At 47.7% G+C, this 22786-nt stretch overlaps 1 protein-coding gene across 6 annotated transcripts; it reads right to left on the bottom strand.

Moving 5' to 3' along the window:
- Positions 1–3330: 3330 nt before the first annotated feature.
- cep170bb (centrosomal protein 170Bb) lies at positions 3331–22196 on the bottom strand. Of its 6 annotated transcripts, none has more exons than XM_085133428.1 (20): positions 21857–22196; positions 19953–20090; positions 19724–19813; positions 19384–19462; positions 19187–19245; positions 18843–18960; positions 18358–18459; positions 17723–18235; positions 16374–17443; positions 15862–16038; positions 15551–15668; positions 13564–15288; positions 12016–12259; positions 11766–11922; positions 11512–11553; positions 10257–10394; positions 9170–9258; positions 8689–8782; positions 8546–8597; positions 3331–6287 (listed from the first exon to the last, which is right to left on the bottom strand). In XM_085133428.1, exons 2-20 carry the CDS (start codon positions 20055–20057, stop codon positions 6103–6105), a joined length of 5157 nt encoding a protein of 1718 aa, XP_084989554.1. In that variant the 5' UTR covers positions 20058–20090; positions 21857–22196; the 3' UTR covers positions 3331–6102. The 6 variants fall into 6 exon arrangements, 5 of the variants coding, with proteins under 5 accessions (XP_084989554.1, XP_084989553.1, XP_084989556.1 ...); XM_085133427.1 differs by lacking the exon at positions 21857–22196 and adding an exon at positions 21341–21513; XM_085133430.1 differs by lacking the exons at positions 10257–10394; positions 21857–22196 and adding an exon at positions 21341–21513.
- Between the last annotated feature and the right edge of the window lie 590 nt (positions 22197–22786).

Below are 22786 nucleotides of genomic sequence, written 5' to 3'. Positions count from 1 at the left end.
CATTTATCAGCCGCAGTTGTCGGAGCCTGTGTATGCGTACTTGTGGTCTCGTGGACGTGTGATACGTCGGAGACCAAGTACCACGCACGTTTGTCGGAGCACAGAGTGGCTGCCTCACTCAGTTTCAGCTGGGACGCAGACTGCGTTTCCAGACGATATTAAGCTTGTTGGGCGTGATGGCATCTATGATCACCGTAGTGCCACTTGGACTGTTAAAAATGAGAGCGTTTCAAAGCTGGACTCTCTCTCACCGTTTGTGTGCATCGCTTCACCTCCGGAGGAGGCTGCCGGTAACCGCGTCTTGCATACTAGCTCTCTGTCCTTGAAGGGAGCCCAGGCTGCTGCATCAGGGCTCTCGGATTGGGAGGGTGTTGTTTTGCAAGGTGGTGTCCACAGATGCTTCCCTAAGAGAGTGGGGAGCGCTGTGCGAGTGTGCATCAGTGAGAGGGATCTGGTCCGCAGCCCAGCGCCAGCTGCACATCAACCACTTAGAGCTGTTAGCAGTGTTCTTAGCTCTAAAGTATTTCCGTCTGAACCTGGGGCCAGACCTTCTCTCCAGGGGGGGTCCTCTGGTGAGAGAATGGAGGTTACACCCTTTAATAGTGGCTCAGATTTGGGCTCTATTTGCAAGGCGCAAATAGATCTTTTTGCTTCCAGGGTAAATATTCACTGCCCCCTGTTCTTCTCCATAATCGACCACGATGCACCCTTGGGCTTGGACGTACTAGCGCACCAATGGCCAGACGTGCTCCTGTATGCATTTCCCCCAGTGGAAATGATATCTCCAGTTCTAGAGAGAGTGCGTCGCATTCCCTCTCTCTGATTCTAGTGGCCCCTTGGTGGCCCACAAGGTCGTGGTATGCAGAGATAATCAGCCTGCTAGCAGCGAGTCCTTGGCAGCTCCCTCTCCGCAGGGATCTCCTCTCTCAGGCGTGAGGAGAAGTGTTTCATCTGCGCCCAGATCTGTGGCGCCTTCATGCTTACCTGCTGAGAGGTTAAACTTGATTGCTAAGGGTTTGCCACCTAGTGTGATAGCGACAATTCAGAGCGCTAGGGCGTCATCTACTAGAGGCTTGTACGCTTACAAATGGCGAGCCTTCGAGCAATGGTGCCAGGACCGCCACACTCTCCCATTTTAGTGCTCTATTGTGGATGTTTTGACATTCCTGCAGGAGCTGCTGGATAAGGGCCTTTCATTTTCGACAATTAAGGTTTATTTAGCAGCTATATCTGCTTGTCATATTGGCTTTGACGGGGTGACACCAGGTGCACATCTCCTCGCCATACGTTTTCTGAAAGGAGTTCGCCGGCTGAGGCCCGTGCTTAAGTCCAGTGTCCCTACTTGGGACTTGTCTTTGGTGCTGGAGGCCTTTTGTAGCCCCGTTTGAACCCATTGAGTCTGTGGATATGAAATTTCTTTCATATAAGACTGCATTACTTCTCGCTTTGGCTTCGGCAAAGCGAGTGGGTGACCTTCATGCGCTGTCTGTGCATCCCTCCTGCACCCAGTTCTCTCCTGATGGCCACAAGGTCGTATTGCGTCCAAATGCTGCCTATTTTCCCAAGATCATGCCTGCATCTTACAGCTCAATGGAGTTTGAGTTGCTGAGCTTTTGCTCCCCTCCTTTTGCATCTGACGAGCAGAGGAGGATGCATTCTCTTTGTCCAGTTCGTGTGCTACGCACCTACATTGAGCGCACTCAGAATGTGCATTTATGTGACAGCTGTTTGTCTGCTTCGCTAATCCAAATGGAGCTCTGTCCAAACAGAGGCTGTCCCACTGGATTATAGAAGCTATCTCACTGGCATACGGCACCAGAGGTCTTGCTTTGCCCCACGGGGTGAGAGCTTATTCCACTAGGGAAAAACAGCAAGAAATGAATTAAGCAGAAAAAATGAACAAAGAAAAGTTTAACAAAGAAAAGTTTAATCTTTAATCTGTTGTTACCTGTTGTCCACCTGGCCCTTAATTACTAGCATTTAAACGTTATGAAAAAGGGAAATACATTTCATCATTTACTCTGGAGAAATAGTTTACTGCTTTATAAGAAAGCTCTCCATGAAGCTAAAATATCTTGCTATTCATCACTGATTGAAGAAAATAAGAACAACCCTAGGTTTCTCTTAGGCACTGTAGCCAGGCTGACAAACAGAGCACTGTTGAGCCAACCATTCCTTCTCACAAGCCAACCAGTCGCTGCAGATGGTCGCCCCTCCCCGAACCTGGTTCTGCTGTTGGTTTGTTCCTGTTAAAAGGAAGTTTCCTTCCCACTGTCACCAAAATGCTTGCTCATAGGGGGTTATATGACTGTAAGGTCCAACTTAAAATATAAAGCACCTTGAGGTGACTGCTATTGTGATTTGGCGCTGTATAATTAAAATTAAATTCGTCTTTTCTTTGCCACAGGACCTTAGCCCTGATGTTCTATGTTTTAGCTCTACTTTTTGGTTGGTTGTGCTGAACTGTCTCTGGGTCACCTTTGTGCTGCCTGCAAAGATGGATAGAGCAGTGATAACATCACCATGCTGGCAACAAAGATAGTCTGGCTGTGACGAGCTTCCTCTGATCTGACCTCTGCTTTCTGAGAAAATGAAAGAAACTCGTGGAAATAAAGAAACAGAAAATTAACTGTTCATATTCCAGAGAGTTTTGCATAAATGAAGATGTCAGTTTGTTGGAATGACCTCAGCTGATGATTGGACTGTAAATATCAGCAGCAGGTTTAACGCGGTCCTCTCAAACCTGCTGTAACAGGACCAGGCTCATGTTTGAATGTTTATCTGCAGTCCTGTTTACCTCATTTACCTGCACAGTTCAGCTTGCTTGGGCCTGCAGACTCATGCTGCCCCCTGCTGGTCATCGACCAAACCCTGCCGTCTGTGTTGACCCTTTTTTTACGACTCTTCTCTTTCCTGCAGACTCTGTTCCTGTACATCACACCATGAAGAAAGGCTACCAGCAGGCCCAGAGGAGCCACAGCAGCAGCTGAGAGCAGCTCGTCCCATCACGTGGCTTCAGCAGCTCAGCACGGAGTCTTTAAATGACAAGTTGTGTGGTGAAAATGTTGTTTTCAGCTCTCATGTGTAACTGTATGAATGTTTAACAGCTCTGAGCTGTGGGCTTTTATTTTGAAAGTGAATAAACATCGTGTGACTTTTTACACGACGAGGAGATCTTTTATGCGCCTGTTTGTACACGATCTGAGTATGAACGTCCTCTGGGCATGATCACCTTTGACCTCAGCCACACATCGAGCACAGGCCGTCTAAGGTTCTGGTTTTTATTTTCATTTCAATTTTCACAGCATCGAAAAACCACAGAGAAACATCTGCATGAGATCAGTTTATTACAAATGACATTGTGATAAAAGAAATCCCGTCATGATGAAGGCGTGATGCTTCGGATATGTGGACAGAAAGGCCGTGGGTGGCCGCAGGATCGTCAGACATGTGAAACGGTCGATGAGACGTGTGCACACGTTTCTACAGCCTGGCTGCTTCTCAGCCGCATGCACTGTAACAAAAGTAAAACACAAAGGCAGGTAGCCCAAATGACCTGTAGCAGCAGCAGTTACATCATCACAGCAATGGCCAATCAGGTGTCTGCTGTGGGCGGCGATGAATCGGTACATTCTGGAAGGCTGCGCCAAAACACCACGAGCAAACGAAGCTCAGCTCCAGCTGCCCTCACAGGCGTTCGGCAATGAAAAAGTGCACATTTGGTGACTCAGCCTCAAACTCTCACCTGCCGCAAGCTACAGGAAACATGTACCTTACAAAATAAAAGTCCAGCTTCTTCAGACACGCACATTCCAGCAGATTCAGTGAAGTCCTTTTTCTCGGCTCTCCTAGTTCACCAGGTGACGTGAGCCTAGCTTAAACTATTCACCCTCTCTACAGACCACACCCACTAACTGCGTGTTGGGGCAAATTCCTCCTGAAGAGGTGCAGGACAGCTCTGCGGCTGGATAAATCCTGGACCCACACAGACCCGTCTAATACATCACCTGCCTGCCACTCACCTGCACTGGTCCTGAGAGTCGCAGCTGGCAGATGATTGGCTGGGTCTGCTGTTCTCTTAACGCAAACGAGCTCCTGGCATGCCGTGTGTTCCCCGCCCACTGATGATGTCTTCACACAGCAAACTTCCTCATGTGGATCTATGCTAACACTTTCCCTCTGCTTCCAGGGTTTGTGCTAAGCTAGGCTAATCGCTCAAGAGGGTTTCACTGAGCGCGCTCAACAACCTGCTTCTACCCACACAGATGCCTAAACAAAAACAAAAACACACACACACACGCCATCCTCCGCCTCTCTGAGAGCAGGCAGTGCTCTCACAGGTAAAACTCTAAATACTTTCTTCATATAAACTTTTCTAATGCAGCCGAACAAGAAATTTACAAGAAATTCAAAGATCAGAAACACTCCAGATGAATGGAGTTACACAGTCAAGTCCACAACACACAGATGTATCACAGGTGAGCCTGATCCAGCAGCTCATGCTGCTCACAGACGAGCAGAACTCAGCAAGCAGAGTCAGCTGAAACGAGGAGATAAAGGACACGAGCTGTTCATCAATCGGAGAGTGTCAGTCCTGAACTCCGGAGCCAAGTCTGCAGCTTCTCTGACAGAGCAGCTTCGAAAAGAAAAAAATTCATTGTCGAGTTTTTTCTCAGCTGATGAGTCCACACTTCATCATCAGGAATACAGCCTGTGCTCATGACATAACGCTGTCAAACTGGATTCTCTTAGCCCTCACAGATCAGGACGGGGCAAATGGACGGTGGCTTGTTCTGATCAGAGCTGCAGCTTTGTTTCCACAGACGTCTGCGGTCTGCAATTACAGCTTGGCGTGTCAGCCTTACAGCTCATTTCATTACCAGTAACACATGAGGTGTCATAATGAAGTGAGGCAGAACTTGTGGAGAACACCTCAGCGTTCCTTTGTTTCACATGATCCTGAACTATGTTAAGGGGCGAGCCTTTCTATCAGAAACCAGCGTGCCAAACAGAGCCGAGTCTGGTCATCGCATTTCTTTCAATTTAGGTAGAAAGGCGATGCGTTCAGGGACCAGCACGAGTCTGATCATTCAGCATAACCTGACACAGCTTCAAAGCTAATGCACAATTACGGCAAGAAAATGAGGCTGAGCGTGTCGAGACAGGCAGCGGAGCACCCAAACATTCAGGAAACACAACATTACATAGTTTTTTCTTCTACAGCTGAGCTCAGGGTTCCGTTTCCTGTCTGCACAGACCACAGGAAGCTACGGCTTTCTCTTCATAAATACAGACATAAAAACAGCAACACAATCTATCTGTTCAAATGCAACGCAACAGCAAATTATCAAAGCACAAAGTTTATCGGTATATGTTTGTACATCATCCACGTACTACGGTGGCGCGAGCGGCTGCTTCATTTTGGAGCTTTGACTACGTTTGCTGAGCTTGTGCAAAGTGGAAGCAGTTCTACAGACATACACTGACCACGAATGAGAGTTAGTTCTGGACAGTTTCAGTGCATCCACACGCCGCAGCTCTTCCACCCTAACAAACACACACCGGAGACGGGTCGTCACGGTAACAGCCGGAAGGAGCATGACTGAGCTGCTCCCTGTAGACAGGGAAGGGGCGTGTTTGAGGTCTGTTCACAGCTGCAGTATTTACAGGCAAGGATTCATGTGAGAGGAGTCTGCTAGAAACGATGCATGTGGTTCTGGTCGACAGCAGCATTTCACTTAAAATTTGCATCCTTGAAAGTTCACAACTATGACCTGTGGGACACCGAGATCATCACCTCATCACATCGCTCTGACGTTGGAAACCAACGTCAACCAAACTCTGGGTTGGAAACCAATAAATTCAGACCAAAAATTCCACTGATGCACGGCATTTGTCAGAAGCTTTGTAAATATCTATTCTTGCTGCGAATGGATGATAAGTTAGAGGCAGACCTCAAACCGGCCCGCCACAAACCCACATCAGCCTCCAACCACACATTTACAGCTGAAGTCAGCACTGAGTTGTGGATCTGGGTGTTACAGTCAGAGGCAGGGACTGGTGGATGCACAGTTACTTTCCAGAGGTGCTACAGTGGCCTGCTCAGGCCATGTTGTGGGCCCCATCGGGTCCACGAGGCGGTCGTTTGGTGCTTTCGTTGGTGTTGGGCGCTCCGCGAGGTTTAGTGCTGGGTTTCTTCTCCCTTGTGGATGGTCGAGTCTGACTGAGGGATGCTGCGCCAGCTGCTGCCTGAAGACCGCCACTAGGCTCCACAATCGTATTTATAACTATAACAAGAACATTACAAGAATATTAAATAACACACCAGGGCCAATGAGTCTACTTCAGATAGAGTCTGAGATGATTTATAAGATGTACAGTGCTCAGCATAAATGAGTACACCCCCTTTAAAAAGTACGAATTTAATCAGTAGCTCAATGAACCTAAGAACAATTTCCCAAATTTTCACAATGCTGAGTTTTATTGAACACTTGTTTAACTCCATAACATGAAAATAAGGTTAATAATATAACTTCGATCACAAAATCTTCAATTTTACTCAAATTGGTTAAAGCAAAAATGAATAGACCCAACAAAAACTACTACATCTAGTATTTTGTATGACCACCGTGATTTTCAAGGACAGCACCAAGTCTTCTAGGCATGGTATGAACAAGTTGGCGACATATTGCAACATCTATCTTTTTCCAGTCTTCAAGAATAACCTCTTTTAGAGCCTGAATGCTGGACGGAGAGTGATGCTCAACTTGCCGGTTCAGAATACCCCACAAGTGTTCGACTGGGTTCAGATCAGGAGACATACTTGGCCATTCTATCACCTTCACCCTGTTCTTCTTCAGAAATGCAACAGTAGCTTTAGATGTGTGTTTTGGATCATTGTTGTATTGGAAAAGTGCACGACAACCAAGTGCATGCAGTGATGGCAGCATCTTCACCTTCAGTATAGAGCAGTACATTGTTGAGTTCATGATACCATCAATGAAATGCAGCTCCCCAACACCAGCAGCAGTCATGCAGCCCCACATAAGGACACTGCCACCACCATGTTTCACTGTAGGCACCATGCATTTCTCTTTGAAATCATCACCTTTACAATGCCTTGTCTCATCACTCCAGATTATAGAGTCCCCGTAGTCTTCATCTTTTTCAGCATGGGCCCTAGAAAATTCTAGGCGTGCTTTTTTGTGCATGGGCTTTAGGAGAGGCTTCCTTTGTGGACGATACCCACGCATGCCATTCCTCTGCAGCGTGCGCTGTATGGTGTCACGTGAAACGGTCACTCCAGTTTGGCTTTCTACTGCTTTAGCTAACTGAAGTGAACTTGCATGGCGATATTCTTCAATCCTTCTCATCAGAAGACGCTCCTGTCGAGATGTTAACGTCCGTGGATGGCCTGGACGTCTCTGTACAATGGTTGCACTTCAATCTTTCTTAAATTTTTGAATCACTTTTGCTACAGTATTTTGGCTGAAATGTAAAGCTTTTCTGATCTTCTTGTAGCTCTCACCTTTTTTTTTTTGTAAAGAAATGATTTCCTTTCTCAGATTTTGTGACATTTCTCTTCCATGTGGAGCCATTGCTGACAGCATGAAATGGAAAGAGCTTTTCTTTGTTAAGTAATGCCCTTTTATAGTCACCTGTCTGCTGGACACCTCTTAAATGAATCATTAGACTCACCTGTGCTTGAATGCCTGTTAATTCAAATTTTGTAGTCTTTAGTGTGGCTTTTCTCCTAAGACTATAATTGGGGTGTCCTCATTTTTGCGACATGGGCTTGAATGAACTTTTTTAGGAAAATAACTTTTTTGTGTGTGTAAATAAACAAAACTGGTTTGCAATCAATGGCCCACATTTGTGGGAGTATTTTGTAGTATAGTATCTCATAGAAAATGTTGAAAGGAAACTAAAGGTTTTCTGACAAATGTAGTGGGGTGTACTCATTTATGCTGAGCACTGTACTCTCAGGAAAGTGCTGGACACAAAGAGAACATTAAAAAGAACCACAGTTAAAAGTTCAATTCAACTGAAAACCACAATGACGAGAGACGTTTAATAGTTATGAGGTAGATAAACTGAATTCACACACACAGGAATGATTCGAGCACAACATTCAAACACTAAAACTGATTTTCTGTAAATAAATTCTATAATTTGGTATCCTATTTTAAAAAAGAAAAAACAATCATTTTGCTTTACTATATGTTCTGCTGAGTCAGGCACAGTAATGATATTTTAGCACTGAAATCACTTCAGTTAAATGAGCATAGTGGTGGATTAACCATTAGAAAAACATAAAACATGATAAAATAATACTGTTAATTAGGGCAGCTGTGCCATAAATCTTACACTGTGTGGTGTAATACATTTGTTGAGCAATGTTCATCAGCTCAATTATTAGGCAGTTCTGGAACTTTGTCTTTTTCTTGTGGTTTCACTAGAAGTTTAAAAAACCCTGTCCCTGAATTTTTTTTGGATTTGACAGACTCAAACTGGACAAAACACACAAATCCAAACCTGAACATACCTTCAAGCTGCCTCTGAACTCTCCTCAGCTCTTTCAAAATGGAGGTAATTTCCTGCAACAGGAAACAGAAAACTGAGGTTTCCAGATGTTCTATGAAGTTACTTTTGTGCTGTTTAAATCAGCCAATAAATATGGAGATGAACCTTGTTGGAGGTCTTCAGGATGGGGACTTCATTTTCAGTATTGATCTTTGCCTCAATCTCCTCCCAGACCTCAGCCTTATTCTGGAACAAAACTCTGAGAGGAAGACACTGTCGAGTCAGCGCCAGCATTCAGAAACCACAGCGTACAGGTCCCAAAAGTGCCCCTTACTATACCGAACCGGACCTGACACCTGAACACCTAATAAGCCTGATAGCAAGTGAAGGGAACCAAAGAAATCATCCTCGTTTTACATCTGTGGTCTGAAGTTTAAATCTTTGTCTCACTGTGAGGGGAAACTAGCTGTTCCCCCAGAGAGAGGCTGCACTTGGACTGAATGGTTTGGGTAAACGTGTTGAATGGGAGGAGGTGGTCATTTCTGTACAAACTAAAAAGATATTGATGAAAAGGGATCCTTTTAAGCATCCCCAACATTTCTCAGGTTTGAGCTGCTACAGCCTCGGGGTGTCAGTGCTTCCTTACTTCATTTTCTCGGCCAGCTGCTCTGTGTTCTCCCGGATGGCCTGAGACAGCTGAGACACTGGATTCAGCATCAGGTTGTCCAGAATCACCTGAAAGAGTTCAGAGGGACATGCAGAGGGCAGGAGATGAAGCCAGCGTTGCACCATCACGTGGCTCCAGCAGGTTACATCCTGATTTCCCAGCACACCAAAACTAACTGCAGCAGTTGTAGTCATGGTAACGATCACACTGACTATGTTCACACGGCAGCTATGTAGGGTTTAATTACTTTGGCATGATGTTCTAGTCTTGAAACAATGGATAACAGTGCCTTTGTCTAGAGCCCCGCTTCAGTCTGCCGTTTGCATGGTGCGAGCTGTAATGATCCCTGCAGCCTCTAGGTGATACTATCTGAGCATATAGCACAGCTAGAGTCCCCAGCCTGACGCACCTGCCAGGGCTGAGAAATGAAGCTGGAGTTCCTCTGATGTCCAGCACAGGCAGCACTGAGTCAGTCTTTATGGACTCTGTGTTAAAACAAACACATTAATGCTGATAATTTCTCCTAAATAACACCTGATAGCAGATCACTTGGAGCACCTCCGTCCCATCCAAATATGGTCACTACAGGAAGTGTCACAGCACGCACATCCATGTTTCAGGCTGCGGTGTACCACAGTCCCAATTCCTCCGGAAGTAAGCAGACCACAATATTAAAACTAGTGCTCTCAGCCTTAATCTTGTTAAAATGAAGTTAAGGCCATAACCACATTAACGCGGCAAATCTCCGTTAGCGAGTTAACGCAGATAGACCTGTGTATGGGTCTGGACGGCGCTAACGCATTAACGAGCTATCCACGCTAACATGCTAGCTCGTCATTTTAACAAGATTAACACTGACAGCACTAATCAAAACCTAAATATTACAGTCATTTTAGTGGTTATTAGTCCCAGCTAAAACAAAGCTAAATCTGGGTGTGACGATGGTCAGTGCGATGGGTTACACACACACACCTTGGCGTTAACTGGTCTGTTAATTACACATGAACATGACCGTGGCGCTACAAGCTGCAGTGTGAACGTAGCCTCAGAGGGATTAGACAGTGACCTCTTCGCGGTTCCACGGACGCCGTTGCTTAGAACCGGTCTCTGGCTCATTCATATTTGCGTCCAGGTCCGAGACAGCAGCAGAACCTGGAGGAACCTTCTGGTAGTTTAAACTGGCCTCAGGGATACGCTGGACCAGCTGGAAAGAGAATAAAAGGAGTCTGACTCCGGTGATGAAACCAGCTAGACGGTGATGGCGGTGCTCTGTGAACGCATGCACCAAGTCAACATGCAGCTGCAATGGTGGAGGCAACAGCGTGCGCAGTGAATTTCAGTGCTGCTGGGAGACAGAGCGTAATGACCACGGGGAGGCAAAGGAGGGCGGGAGAACCCTGCTGGACACCAGCCACGGCTTCACGAACTGTTCCAAAACCAGTAACACCAGTTCATTCACGGTGGAGGCCGATGGACCCGATTATCATCAAAACCACTGAGTGAGCACCAAACAACACCGAGCAGGAACCGACACCATTGGGGCAGGTTCAGGTTCTTATATCTGATTCAGTCACCTGAGAGAGGGGACGGACTCTGTTTGAGACAGGTACGAACTTCAGAGCATAGGGGTTTTATTCGTCTGTTTATGAGGGCGTGTCAGACGGAGTCACCCGATGGTACGCTGTGGAAATTTGTTCTCTGTGATGAAGAACTGCTTTCTCTGATTCACACTCTGTGGTTTGTCATTAGCTCCTTTCTGCAGAGGACCACAGGTGGAGTATCTGGCAAAGCAGTGAAACAGCCGATAGAAAACACAATAAAGCCTTAAATGTGGTGGCTGGCTGTGAAAAGTGAGAGAACAGGCTTCCACTACAGGGGTCGTGACTTCTGATCTTGTTTTTATTGCCACCTGGAGGGCGTAATGTGTTACAACTGCCAAAAGGTGGCAGTTAGAGCCCTATAGGCTGTTTGGTTGCCACTGTTAAACCATAGAATCCAAAGAAGCGTGCCAAGCTGTGAAACGTTTTTATTCTCATGTAGGGAGTGTGAAGTAGCACAGGTGAAGCCACCTGTCACCTGGCCTCATGTCATATTCTTTATAGAGCTCTTTGCTCTCAGCAGACCCTTGGGGGGGCTTCGAGTCCTTGCTCTGACACACCTCGGCACTTGTTCCAGCTCGGGTTTGTTCAGCATCGCCTCAGCAGTTTATTATCAATAATCTTTCAAAACATAAATAAAACAACACCAATGAGAAGGGAGTGTTAGGATTAGTGATGGCAGGGGAACCAATCACAGGGCACAAGGAGAGATGAGTCAGACACCTGAGATGGTCGGACCCCCCATAAGTATGGACAGGATGGCGTCTGCGAGCAGAACAGAAAAATGAACAATGAGTCGAAGCATGACGAAGGCTTTTCCTCCCAGTCAGACCAGCATCTGAAGTGGGAACACTGGAGCTTGCACTGACCTCTGCTGAGCTAATAAACAAAACCTAAAAACACTGCAACACAACACCTGCTGCTAACCCTGCCTGCTAGTCATAGTGAGAGTGTTATGAGGGATTTTTGTGGCCCACCTCCTCCCTGGCGGAGATGGTGGAGGCTGGCGTGTTGGACAGCGAGCTGGGAGACGTGGTGGTGCACATGCCGGAGCTCAGCGAGTCCCCATCCCCAGCGACGTCGTGGATTTCCTTCGCCAGGATGGCCAAGTCTTTAGCCAGGTCCTGACTGAGCCTGCAGGGGATACGCAAACACATGATCACCATAGAGACGTGAGTGACATCACCTTACCGTGGCACACGTGTCAACATGTGACAGTGCTTTTACTTTGCAATCTCAGCGCTGTGCGTGGACCAGTTCTGGTACGGGTCAACGTCGTTCTGATCCTCATCCTCCTCCGTTTCCAGGGAGACAGACTTGGTCCTGGTGGCGGGCGTCCGGTGGCTGTGTGGCGTCTGGTCAGAGGTGGAAGGATGGGAGGAGCGTTTGGCTCTGGAGATACCGCCACTCGTCTCGTATTCTTCATCAGAGGAAGAAGAGAAGTCCGAGCCCTTCTGTCTGCGACGGGAACCTGAGAACAGCCGGTCGTGAGAAACCGCAAACCTCAACTACGAGATTCTTTTTAACACGAGGTTCAGATAAGAGCCAACCATGACTTCCAGAGAGCACCGCTATGCCATCATTCAGTCAGAAACCTCAGACTCTCAGGTGAAGTTTGACATCTCAGGTGAAGTTTGAAATCTGATCCTTGTGAGCCTTCATCAATGATCACCCTGACCCTTGCATCTCAGCTCTTTGTGATCAAGGGCCAAAAAATGAAATTATTCAATTCACTTCAATACTATTTTATATTGTGCCAAATCACCACAGCAGCTGCACAAAGGCACTGTTCATCATCCATCCAGAGCTTCTGTCTAACTCTACACAGCATTAGGTTTTGCCTCAGAGCGTTAGTAAGCATGTTTGGATGGCTGTGGATGTGACAGGACATCAGATTAAAGTGTCTGCAGGGCGAAGCTCTGGGCTGCAGCTGGTATCTGGGTTTGTGTCCTAATTCCGGTTCATAACAAGGGAGCTGATACCGTTTCCACGGTAATACAAACAGACTCAGCAGCATCAGAAATCTGACGATTCCAATGACAGCAAAGGTCAGCAGATCCCACCAGAGAGTCTGTCCTCATGGAGGGTTTGGAGTTTAAGTGCTTTTTACCATGATTCAACTGAATTCAATTTTATTTCCATGGCCTCAAAGCACTTTATGTTTTAAAGGTAAAGATGTGACAATGATACGACTCAAACAATTAAGCTCATCGTGAAGCTCAAAAAGTGAGACCGTGATGAGGATGTTTTCCCGATTTCCTCACAATTGTCCTGATTCCTCTGAATCGTCTGTTTGCTGTTTCACACCAGTCAGCTGAGGCTGCTCGCACTAACTTTTGACAAGGTTTGCACAGACTTTTTTGTTTTTATCTAACACTTACACCTGGGACACATTGGACTTGCGGTTAGTACCTTGATAAGCCGGCATGAGCCATTGCTTCTCGGAGCTCTGAGACTTACACACGCAAGTTGTTGAATTTATACATGAGGAATTTAATTGCACCAGTGAAATGAAATTATTTTCTCAGAATAATTTTTTGGCTCATGCATTTATCATGACATGATTATCATTCCATAATAAAAGGCCAAAAAATTCAAACTGACCAGTCCTCACCTGTTGGAGACGACGGAGCAACTGAAACTATGATTAATGCGATTAGACTGAGTGACGGCAGACTCGACCTCTATCTCTCATCCTAGAACAACTCAGGAGGAACAACTCTGACTGAAACATCAGGAACCCCTCACATTCAGGGTCATTAAGGAATAACTCACCGCTGCCGGCGTACTTGGCTCCGCTCGAACGGGTACGTGTCAGAGGTTGCTTTGCTGGAGCTCCGCCTCCTCTGCTAGCTGTCTGCCGGTTGTCACCCACCAATGTTTTCCTGGTGCTGACAACAGCCTCTGTGTTCCGGTTGGAGAAAGTGGGCCGTCCTGTGGAGGATGCCTCGGTATCGCTGGGGTTGGTGAAGGAGCCGGTCCTCTTCCTGGGCATCGCTAAGATGTCCAGCCTGGACAGCTTCTTCCCCTCGGTGGACACTTTGGGCGCTGCAACAATATGGTCAGAATTCTGAGAGCCTCGGTCAGTCTCAGCACCTTCGTTATCTGAAGCTTCACCCAGACGTGCCCGCCGCAGCATTGAGGCTCGGGTCGGCCGTGGCGCTGACAGGCTGTTGGAACGTGTCAGAACCTGCTGGGTCGCCGTCCTGGGCGTCTTCCCATTGTCTTCTTTCTGAAGAGGGGCAATGAGTTTTTTGCTGCGGCTGGATGGACGGGACGTTTCGTGATCAGATGATGGGGTTTCGGTCCACTGCGGACCAGACCCCTGCTGGCCTTCAGACAGATCCAGAGAGCCACGATTCCCGGCACTGCGGCGCATCTGGAAGCGTTTCGCTGCCTCTGCCTTATTTGCTGCACTGGCAGTGATCTGGTTTCGGCGTTTCTCAGAAAGTCGCTCACGGGCACTGAGCTGCTGTCCCTTCTCTTGGATGGATGGACTAGAAGAGGACCTCTCCTTTTGAAGGCTGCTGATGGGAGGATGCTTTTTAGAAGTTGAGCTGACTGGAGTGTTTTTGCTACTCACTTGACTCACCGTGCTAGCCGTGTCAACATCTGACTCACCAGACAGGGAGTCGTCCATGTGGCTGGACGAACCCTCCTTCTTTGAGCTGCGACCTGAACCAGAGGAGGGGAACTTGGCATCCAGAGAGGATAGAGTTCCTTCCTGAAGGAAGGACTGTGTGTCCTGGATGTTCTCCCGCCTCTGCTCCATGTCTCTGATGGATGGGTGGCTGGAGATGTGGGGAAGCTTCTTCATCTGGACAGTGTCACTGGGCTGGTCTTTGGTGAAACTCTCCTGACGGATGAAGGATGATGTGCAACTGTCTTTGGTTGGAACTGAATCTTTGTCCTGTGTTTGGAGGTTTGGAGCAGAGCTGTTGGGTTTGACTCCCGTCCTCTTGGGTTCGTATCCACTCAGATGTCGGATCAGGACAGTGGTAGGGGGAGTTTTTGCTGGGGGGTCTCTTGTCTTCTCAGACTGTACTGGGCTCTGGGCTTGCTCAGGTTTGCTGGGATGGTCTTCTGAACCAATGTAGAAGCAGGTGGATTTGGAGGATGGAGACACTTTCTCCTGACCTCTAAGCTGAGGACCAGTGATCCCTGGAGATACAAATGCAGTCTTGACCTGATTTGTCCTCATCTTCTCTTGAACAGGTCCATCATCTGAGCGACTGGCATCACTCAGGCTGTCTGGGTCCACATCATCCTGAACGGACAGGCGCTGGGTGGAGTCAACTGAGTGGGAGGGACCAAAGGTTCTGTCCAGAGGTTCCTGGCTTTGGTAAGATTCATGGCGAATCATGATGCTTGGGGTGACACAGTCTAGCTTTTCTGGAGGCACTTGGGGCAGCAGCCTTCTTGTCCTGGAGCTGTGGCTGGACTCTGACTCAGAGTTGTCGTAGCTGTAGTTTCCCATCAAAGGGCTCATGAGACGTGAATCTGCAACACAAGTTTAGTCACGTCAGCGTTTTATATGAGTTGCTTTAATGTTGCGTAACTACTTTAGTTTTAAAAATAAGACCTTGCTCTGAACTGTGTATAGATAGATTTATTGTTCACTTACAAAACTGCAAATTACTGATAAATTCAAGACTCCAAGTAGACAAAGGGAATCACATTTGGAGGTCCATAAACATAAAGCTGAGATAACAGCGGCTCTGTGCTCTTTAAACATGTTTAAGGTATTTTTAACAAACCTCACCTTCTAGACATTCTACTTGAGGTGGAGTGGAACCAGGTTCGGCGTAGCTGTCTGCTAGACTGGCCCAACGTGAAACCCACTTAGGGCCTTCCAGACATGCAGCATGGGCAGCTGGAACCTGCAGAACAAAATATGATGACCAACACCATTTTCAGGAAGATCAGTGGAAACAAACATCAATATTTACATTCATATCACAAGGAGAAATAGGGAATAACAACATGGTTGTGCAGGCACTGGGATAACAGTGTGCTACAAAGGTGTTTCTCTAGGTTGTACTTCAAAATTTTCACTTTTTTTTTTTTTTTTACCTGTATGGGGCCTGTTGAAGGGCCGCTGATAGAAGATGGGATAAAGCCATGCAATGAGTCCACAGTGCTACCATCACTAGGCAGGTTAGTGTGCTCATCCTTTCCATCATTTATCACAGGTCTATACACACCTGTGTTCACACCACTGTACTCTGGAGAATCGAGGACACCAAACACCTGTCAGAGCACAGGACATGCATGAGGACGGGCAGAAAAAACAAACAGGAAGAAATAGGAAGGATACAAGGGTCAGTGCATCACTAAGAGATACTGTTTAGATAGACAACATCAGAATACTTCCAGATACCCTAAGATCATTTCTAATTTCATAAACATTTTTCTATCTGGAAGATTCAGTGAAGACGAGACAACAAAACTGAGATAATCAGCAATGACACAAGGGTTTGAATACAACATTACATAAGATGTGTTATTTTATCAAAGTCCACATCCCTGCTGAAGAATCATACGGCACAGCACGTGTGCTTACTGTGTTTTCACTGGGACTTCACCTGATCGATCATGTTACGAGCCTCTTCCACCTCTTTGTCCTGCGACTCCGTCTCAATGGTGTAGGTCCCAGCATCGCTCAAGCTATCGTCTTCCTCGTTCCTGGCCATCCTCTGGGTACCTTTGACATCTCCTCCACGGACGGCCATGGGCAGCATGGGGGAGAAGGGAGGTCCAGACGGATGTACCGGAGCGGCAGCTGGGCATGGAATGTTGACTGGGACTGGGGTCTTTGAGATTGCTGGAGGGTGTAATGGGGAGGCAGGGTAGGAGACAGAAGATGGAGCTGGAGGTTCTTGTGTGGAGAGGATCCTTGTATGATGAGGCGACACCATCACAGGAGGTGCAGACATTGGTGGAGGAGTTGTCTTATCCCTGGTTGGGGAGGAGTCATTACGACCCGAATCCTTCAGGAATTCAGCAGCAAACTCCTGGGCAAGCTTTGACTTCTTCCCAACGCTGCCGAAAGGTCGCATGATGATGCCCGATGAGATGCGAGACGAGGAAGCCGACGAAGCCGCCTCCCCCTCAGTCTTTTCTCTCTTCAGAGAGCTTGACCTCTGAGGGCCGCCATGGCTCTGACCCTTCAGAGGAACCGTCACCTGCTGTGTGGGAGGGATGTGGCCGTGCACAGATGCCGGCCTCTCGCCGCCTTTCCGCCGCTCCAACTTGGCTCTGAGTGTGGAGTACGAGTCAGCATGGGCGGGGTTGTGGGTGAAGGACTGAGAGCGCTTCTTGCGTGGGTTGTCATCAAAGAACTCAATGATGAAAGCTTGCTGAGTGAGGTGCTCGGGGGGTGCCTGTTTGGGAAATTCGGTGGGTGACGGAGCTTTAGGAGGACTCTGGGACAGGGGCCTCTCAGGGGCCACGGGTGAGGCAGAGGCCGGTCTGGGTGGAGCATACTGCAGTGGTTGGTGTAGGATGGACTGGTCTGATTGGATGACCTGCTGCGACGCCTGGGACAGCTCTGATTGCATAGAGTGCTCAGTGTGGACCGAGTGGTGGGATTTACTCCTTCCTTTGAGAACTGGGTCCTCTGAGTCACTCTGGGTCCCATCCTCATGGTGGTGACCTAAAGACAGGAATAAAGATGTCAGTGAGTGCTAGCTTTTGAACTTTGAAGCTCAATGGTCACAAGTGTATGACTGAAGCTTTGATAGCCTCAAACAAAGACAGAAGTTTAGTGGGGTCAGTAAAATCAGAGAAATATCAGAAGATTCAGGGACCGTGTGTCAATAAATTGTTAACAATGAAGTGCTGGACAGGTTTTATCACCAACAGGAAGCATAATCCCCGATTACCTGTGAATGACAAACACAGGTATGGTCCGGAACACAGGTGCAACTCTGACCTTTCAGGGTCTTGATGTTCATGGCGAGGTCACTCTTGGTGCTGTAAACGTCTTCAGACGGTGGGCATCTCTTCATCATGCTTACATCACTGTGGACCAGCCAGTCAGCCACCTTGCTCTCTACTGACATCACCTCTGCAGGTGTGGCCATGATGGCTGTCTTGGTGGGTGTAGCCTGCAGCTTCCTCTGGCGAGTGGAGAACTTGGTGATGTGGTCTTTAATCTTGATCTTCCCAGGCATGCAATCATCAAACTCAATGGTAAAGGAGGCGTGGCTCTGAACGACAGGCGGAGTCAGAGTGGGAGGTGAGGGTGGGGCCGGGGGCGTGTCAGTGTCCTTGGTGGGGATCTCATGGAGCTCCGCGCCTGAGGACTTAGGGTGCTGGAAGTCCTTGGTGGGGATCTCAAAGTAGCTCGGCTCACGGTGGTACGAAGGGAAGGCGGACTTTGGCTGACAGTCTGACAGCGATGCAGAAAATTCTGGATCTGCAGAGGGAGCGTCTTTCTGAACATCTGACAGAGGCAAAGAGACGACATCTCACCAACATCATCAATAACGCACCATCAGCTCAATTTAGCTTTATTTATACAGCACCAGTTTACTGCACTCCTCCACTTTATTAAGGTGTGCGTACCTGAATGTGGCTCATCGCTGGTTTGGACTTTACTCCCATAATCCTCCTCTCCCCACCAGGAAGGCTGGCCATACAAAGGAGTGGGCCGACACACCGGCACCTCTGTCACAGAAACGTGTGAGAGGTGAAATTGATGACCAATCAAAGTGTCCCGAGGAGCGTGAACAAACGACTTTCTGGTTCGATACTAAAACTTATTCCTGGACGAGCAGATTTATAGTAAAAAATACATCAGAACAAACAGCGACACATCATCTGCGTACAGGAACACACAACGGCCAGACACCTGATCCAGTACTTTTTAACCCTGCACCAGGCTTTCTGGTGCAGGGTTTTGTATTACATTATGTTTTGTACAGTGCAGTATATTTTTGACCCTGTGTGATGTCAAAATTTTGTGTTATTGCTTGTATTACACCCAGTATTGTTAGGAGTACATTTACACAGTATATTTACTGCCAGTACTGTTGCTGTATTATTGTTACCCTGTGTGAGGCTCTTGGTACTCTGCGCTTTCTCGCCTCTCGCCCGCTCGTCCACGTCGCTCTTCTTCCCCTCTGAAGGCTTTAGGCTCATCTGCAGCTGACAGCTGTACTTCTCATGCTGAAACAGAAGAACGAGGCAAGGTACTGCAAATTGCATGTACTGCATGTGCTCACGGTACTGCATTTACTCACAGTACTGTACATGCTGCGTGTAGTCATGAGAAATTCATGACGCTCTGAGTAGTTTTGGAAATGCAAACTAAATGCAGTTAAACAAGGAAATTAAATAACACCCTCTATGCAGTAATTTGTACACTAGAAAACACACACCCACAAACACCAACCTTTAGGGCCTCCTCTGGGACTTTGTGTTGACTTTTCTCCAGAACGTAGACGTGAGAATGTGAACAACAGCTCAGAAAAATATTAAAATTATCACACACACACACACACACACACACACATCCACACACACGCACAGAAACACACACGCGCGCACAGACACGCACACAAACAGTGCGTGTGTGCGTCTGAAGGATATCGTATCCGAAGCGGATGATGTCGGACAGTTTGAGGGTGATGTAGGTCTGATCAGGAATCCGAAGGTCGTTTACAAACGTCTGCAGGAAACAAACAAACAAACGTCCAGGTAAAACTTTCTGATTATGATGCTGAAGTCCACTCTGAAGGTTTTCACTCTTTTGTGATTTTACAGTTCTTGCCTGTTTAAATTAAAGTGGAATTAATTTTTTTTAAGTTAATAAATAAAAAAAATCTTTGTACTGTAACCTGCGACTTTAGGCATCACCACCCCCCACCTGTGTTTGCTGCTGATTGGTGGATACCTATGATAATGTACTGATATGTTGTGTATGGCTCACCCCATTGAGGCTGCCCAGGTCCTTCACCAGGTGTTCATCAGTGGTCGGGTTGTAGTTGATGACAGCGTGCTGTTTGTCCACACTGCGAGACTGAGACACACACACACACAACTCTTTCTGCTTACTTTCACTGTGACTCAAACAAGACACCATCACAACTTCCTTTTTCAGACCAACCTAGAGGGAGGCAATTTCTACTAACCCGAACACCTGCACAGGTCAGCCTCACCTGAAGCATCAGCTCGCAGTCCTCTCGGCCCACAAAAATCATCTCTCGGGGGAGGCGGTGTCGAGTCCCCGAGCTGCTTACCAGGAACCATGATGTCACACTCATCTTCACAGGCCTGCTGAGAAACCCCAGAGCATCCTGGGAAATGAAGACAGAGGCAGGTGATACAGGTGGGTTTGTGCGGGACTGTTGTGCCACCGTGACAGATTTTAAATATTTAATCAGACAAAATTAGTAATTTCAGATGATCCTGCTCTTACTGATTTGTGTGTGTTTGAATCCTGACAGCTGAGGCACCTGCAGGTGTGAAGTCAGGTCCAAAAGGACCTGCAGGTTGTCCACACCAGCCTGAGTTCCAACCTGAGGTTCAAACACCTTCAACTTTCAATTAAGCACTGAATGAACTCCTACAGACATTTTTATTCACAGTGCTCTGATTACAGAGGTTCGGCACAGAAACTGGGTCATGCAGTCAAATATGTGATATTTATTAAAAACACAGAGCATGAGCAAATCAACTGTTCATTTCATCTTTAGAGTTGAAAGTTGAACTAAAGCACTGACCAGCAGAAAATAAAACACGAGCGGGTTAAAGATATTTCCTATATCTAACAGGAAATATCCAACTGTCAAATGACCACATGATCTCACACACTCGCACAGGTGAGAGTCACTGACATGAAAACTTCACTGCTTTAGTGTTTTTCTGCACATATACTGCAGTATCATCAGTACTGTCAATACTTTTGTGTGAACCACACGAACAGATGAAGTGAGAGTTTGGAGTTTGAGCACTGGGTTTTGTATGCAGGAGCTCTCGCAGACACAGCTGAAAGATAGATGAAGCTCCTCTGCAGCACAGACAGCAGTGCCACAGACGCTCTGTCCAATCAGAGGCTGACACACAGGCACACATGGAGTAGATCAGCTCCTCCATCAGTCACTGAGACTTCACATCCACTCTGGAGCTCTGCTGTGAAGCTCTGCCCTTCTCAGGAGGTCAGAGGTGATTGGACAGCTCACTCCAAACGGTTCCATAGGTAAAAATTCTGGGGAAGGGAGGGGGGATCTTCCTGTTTTTCATCACGGCATAGAACCAGTGAAGAAAACTGCTCATGATGTGGACAAGTGTGCACAACACACACTCAGATGCACATACACACAGACAACCACACACACAGACACTGAGCTGATGCTGGAGGAGAGGAGGGGCTCTTCAGCAGCATCTCTCCAGGCCTCAGCGCCTCTCGGCGCCTGCTGCCCGGAGCTGCTCCTCCTGTCCGGTTCCGACAGACCGACGGACGTGTGTGTGTGAAGGGTGGGGGAGTTACAGACAGATGACAGACAGGCTCTCCTCCTCCACGCCCTGCCCTCCCCCTCTCTCTTACCTCCGGGCTCTTCCCCGCTGCTCTTCGCTTCTTGGATCTGGGGCTGGTGTGCTGCGGGGTGGGCAGAGCATGAGCGGGTCCCGTTATCCGGATTCGGACGGACTGGGGCGGCTCGGCTCCGATGATGCTCTACAACATCTCCTCCTGACGCACCCGCTGCGTCAACACGCACCGCGACAGCGACCACCGCACCGGAAGAGCCTTCACAATAAAAGCCCGCACCTGATAACATGCCCAGTGAGGTTCGAACAGGTTTTATTAGAAAAAATAGAATATTACAGTCCACTGCAGCACCCACCGAGTCTGAGGCAGGCACACCGGGGCTGGCCGTCAAATTACCTGGTACTGCCACAGCAGAGGGCGCTGTGGAGCTCTGTTATCATACAGTTGGCTTGGCAGTGGTCAGTAGTTAGACTCAGAGGCACTATGTTGTAATTTCGGTGAGTCAGACTGAATTTTCATGTTGTTTTTGTTCACACAAAACTAGCCATTGATTAAAATGAAACAGTGGTTCACCTGCTGGCTAAAGTCACGTGGTAGGCAGGATTCTGCAGATTGTACCGATGGGGATGGTGTGTGCTGAGCCAATCCAGCGGTGCACACCTCTCACGACTGACTCGAATGGCTGTGTAAGTGGCACGTCAGACCTGCATGATCCAGCAAGACTTAAACCGGAGAGCAGCTCAGAGTCCCTTTTACATACTGTAAGACTTGAGCACGGAAAAGCACGGCCCCCTCAGCGTTGGTTTGCTGAGGAGCGATGATGGAGAATAACTCATGTAGGAGTAAAAAGTGTGACCACGCGAGTAACTTCGTCACAGCACACCTGACTGCAGGTGTGACCGTGACGGAACGGCTGCCCTCGGCCTACTCTTATTGTGAAGGCGGGTTGGTTTCCGGTCGCGCGCTCGGCAGTGTGAGGGTTTTCGGAAGACCTGCTCATCGGTAATCAGCACAGATTCTTCTGATCGATCAGCTCAGCGTGCGCCGGGCAGAGGTCACATGATTTGGAGCGCCGTCGCTTCAGTACGGGAAGCGCCGGTTTTGCGTGACGTCACCGCAACGCTGACACGGAGATGAGGATGATGACGTCATCTGCACGTCTCCGGTTCATGGCTCTGCGTGTGACCGTCTGTGAGCTGCAGATGATGAGTCTACCACACATGTGTAACTCAGCTGCTTACCTGCGCTGTGTGGGGGTGGGGGGGGGGGGTACACTAATTCAGTTTTATTTATACAAGCTCAAGGCGCTTTACAATAACCCAACAATCATATGACCCCCTATGAGCAAGCACTTTAGCGACACTTTTACTGTCCCCCTATCCCGTTTTTCTTTCCCCCTTTTCTGTCTAATTGTCTGTCCAATTTCTAATAACTTAAAATAAATAAATAATAATAATAATAATAATGATAAAGATCAATCAAGTGGACCAATATCACATTGAC

Source organism: Neolamprologus multifasciatus, chromosome 15 (genome assembly GCF_963576455.1).
Source record: "Neolamprologus multifasciatus chromosome 15, fNeoMul1.2, whole genome shotgun sequence".
Lineage (NCBI taxonomy): Eukaryota > Metazoa > Chordata > Actinopteri > Cichliformes > Cichlidae > Neolamprologus > Neolamprologus multifasciatus.
Note: the sequence above shows the minus strand (reverse complement) of the source record. Positions and strands in the feature narration are given on the sequence as shown.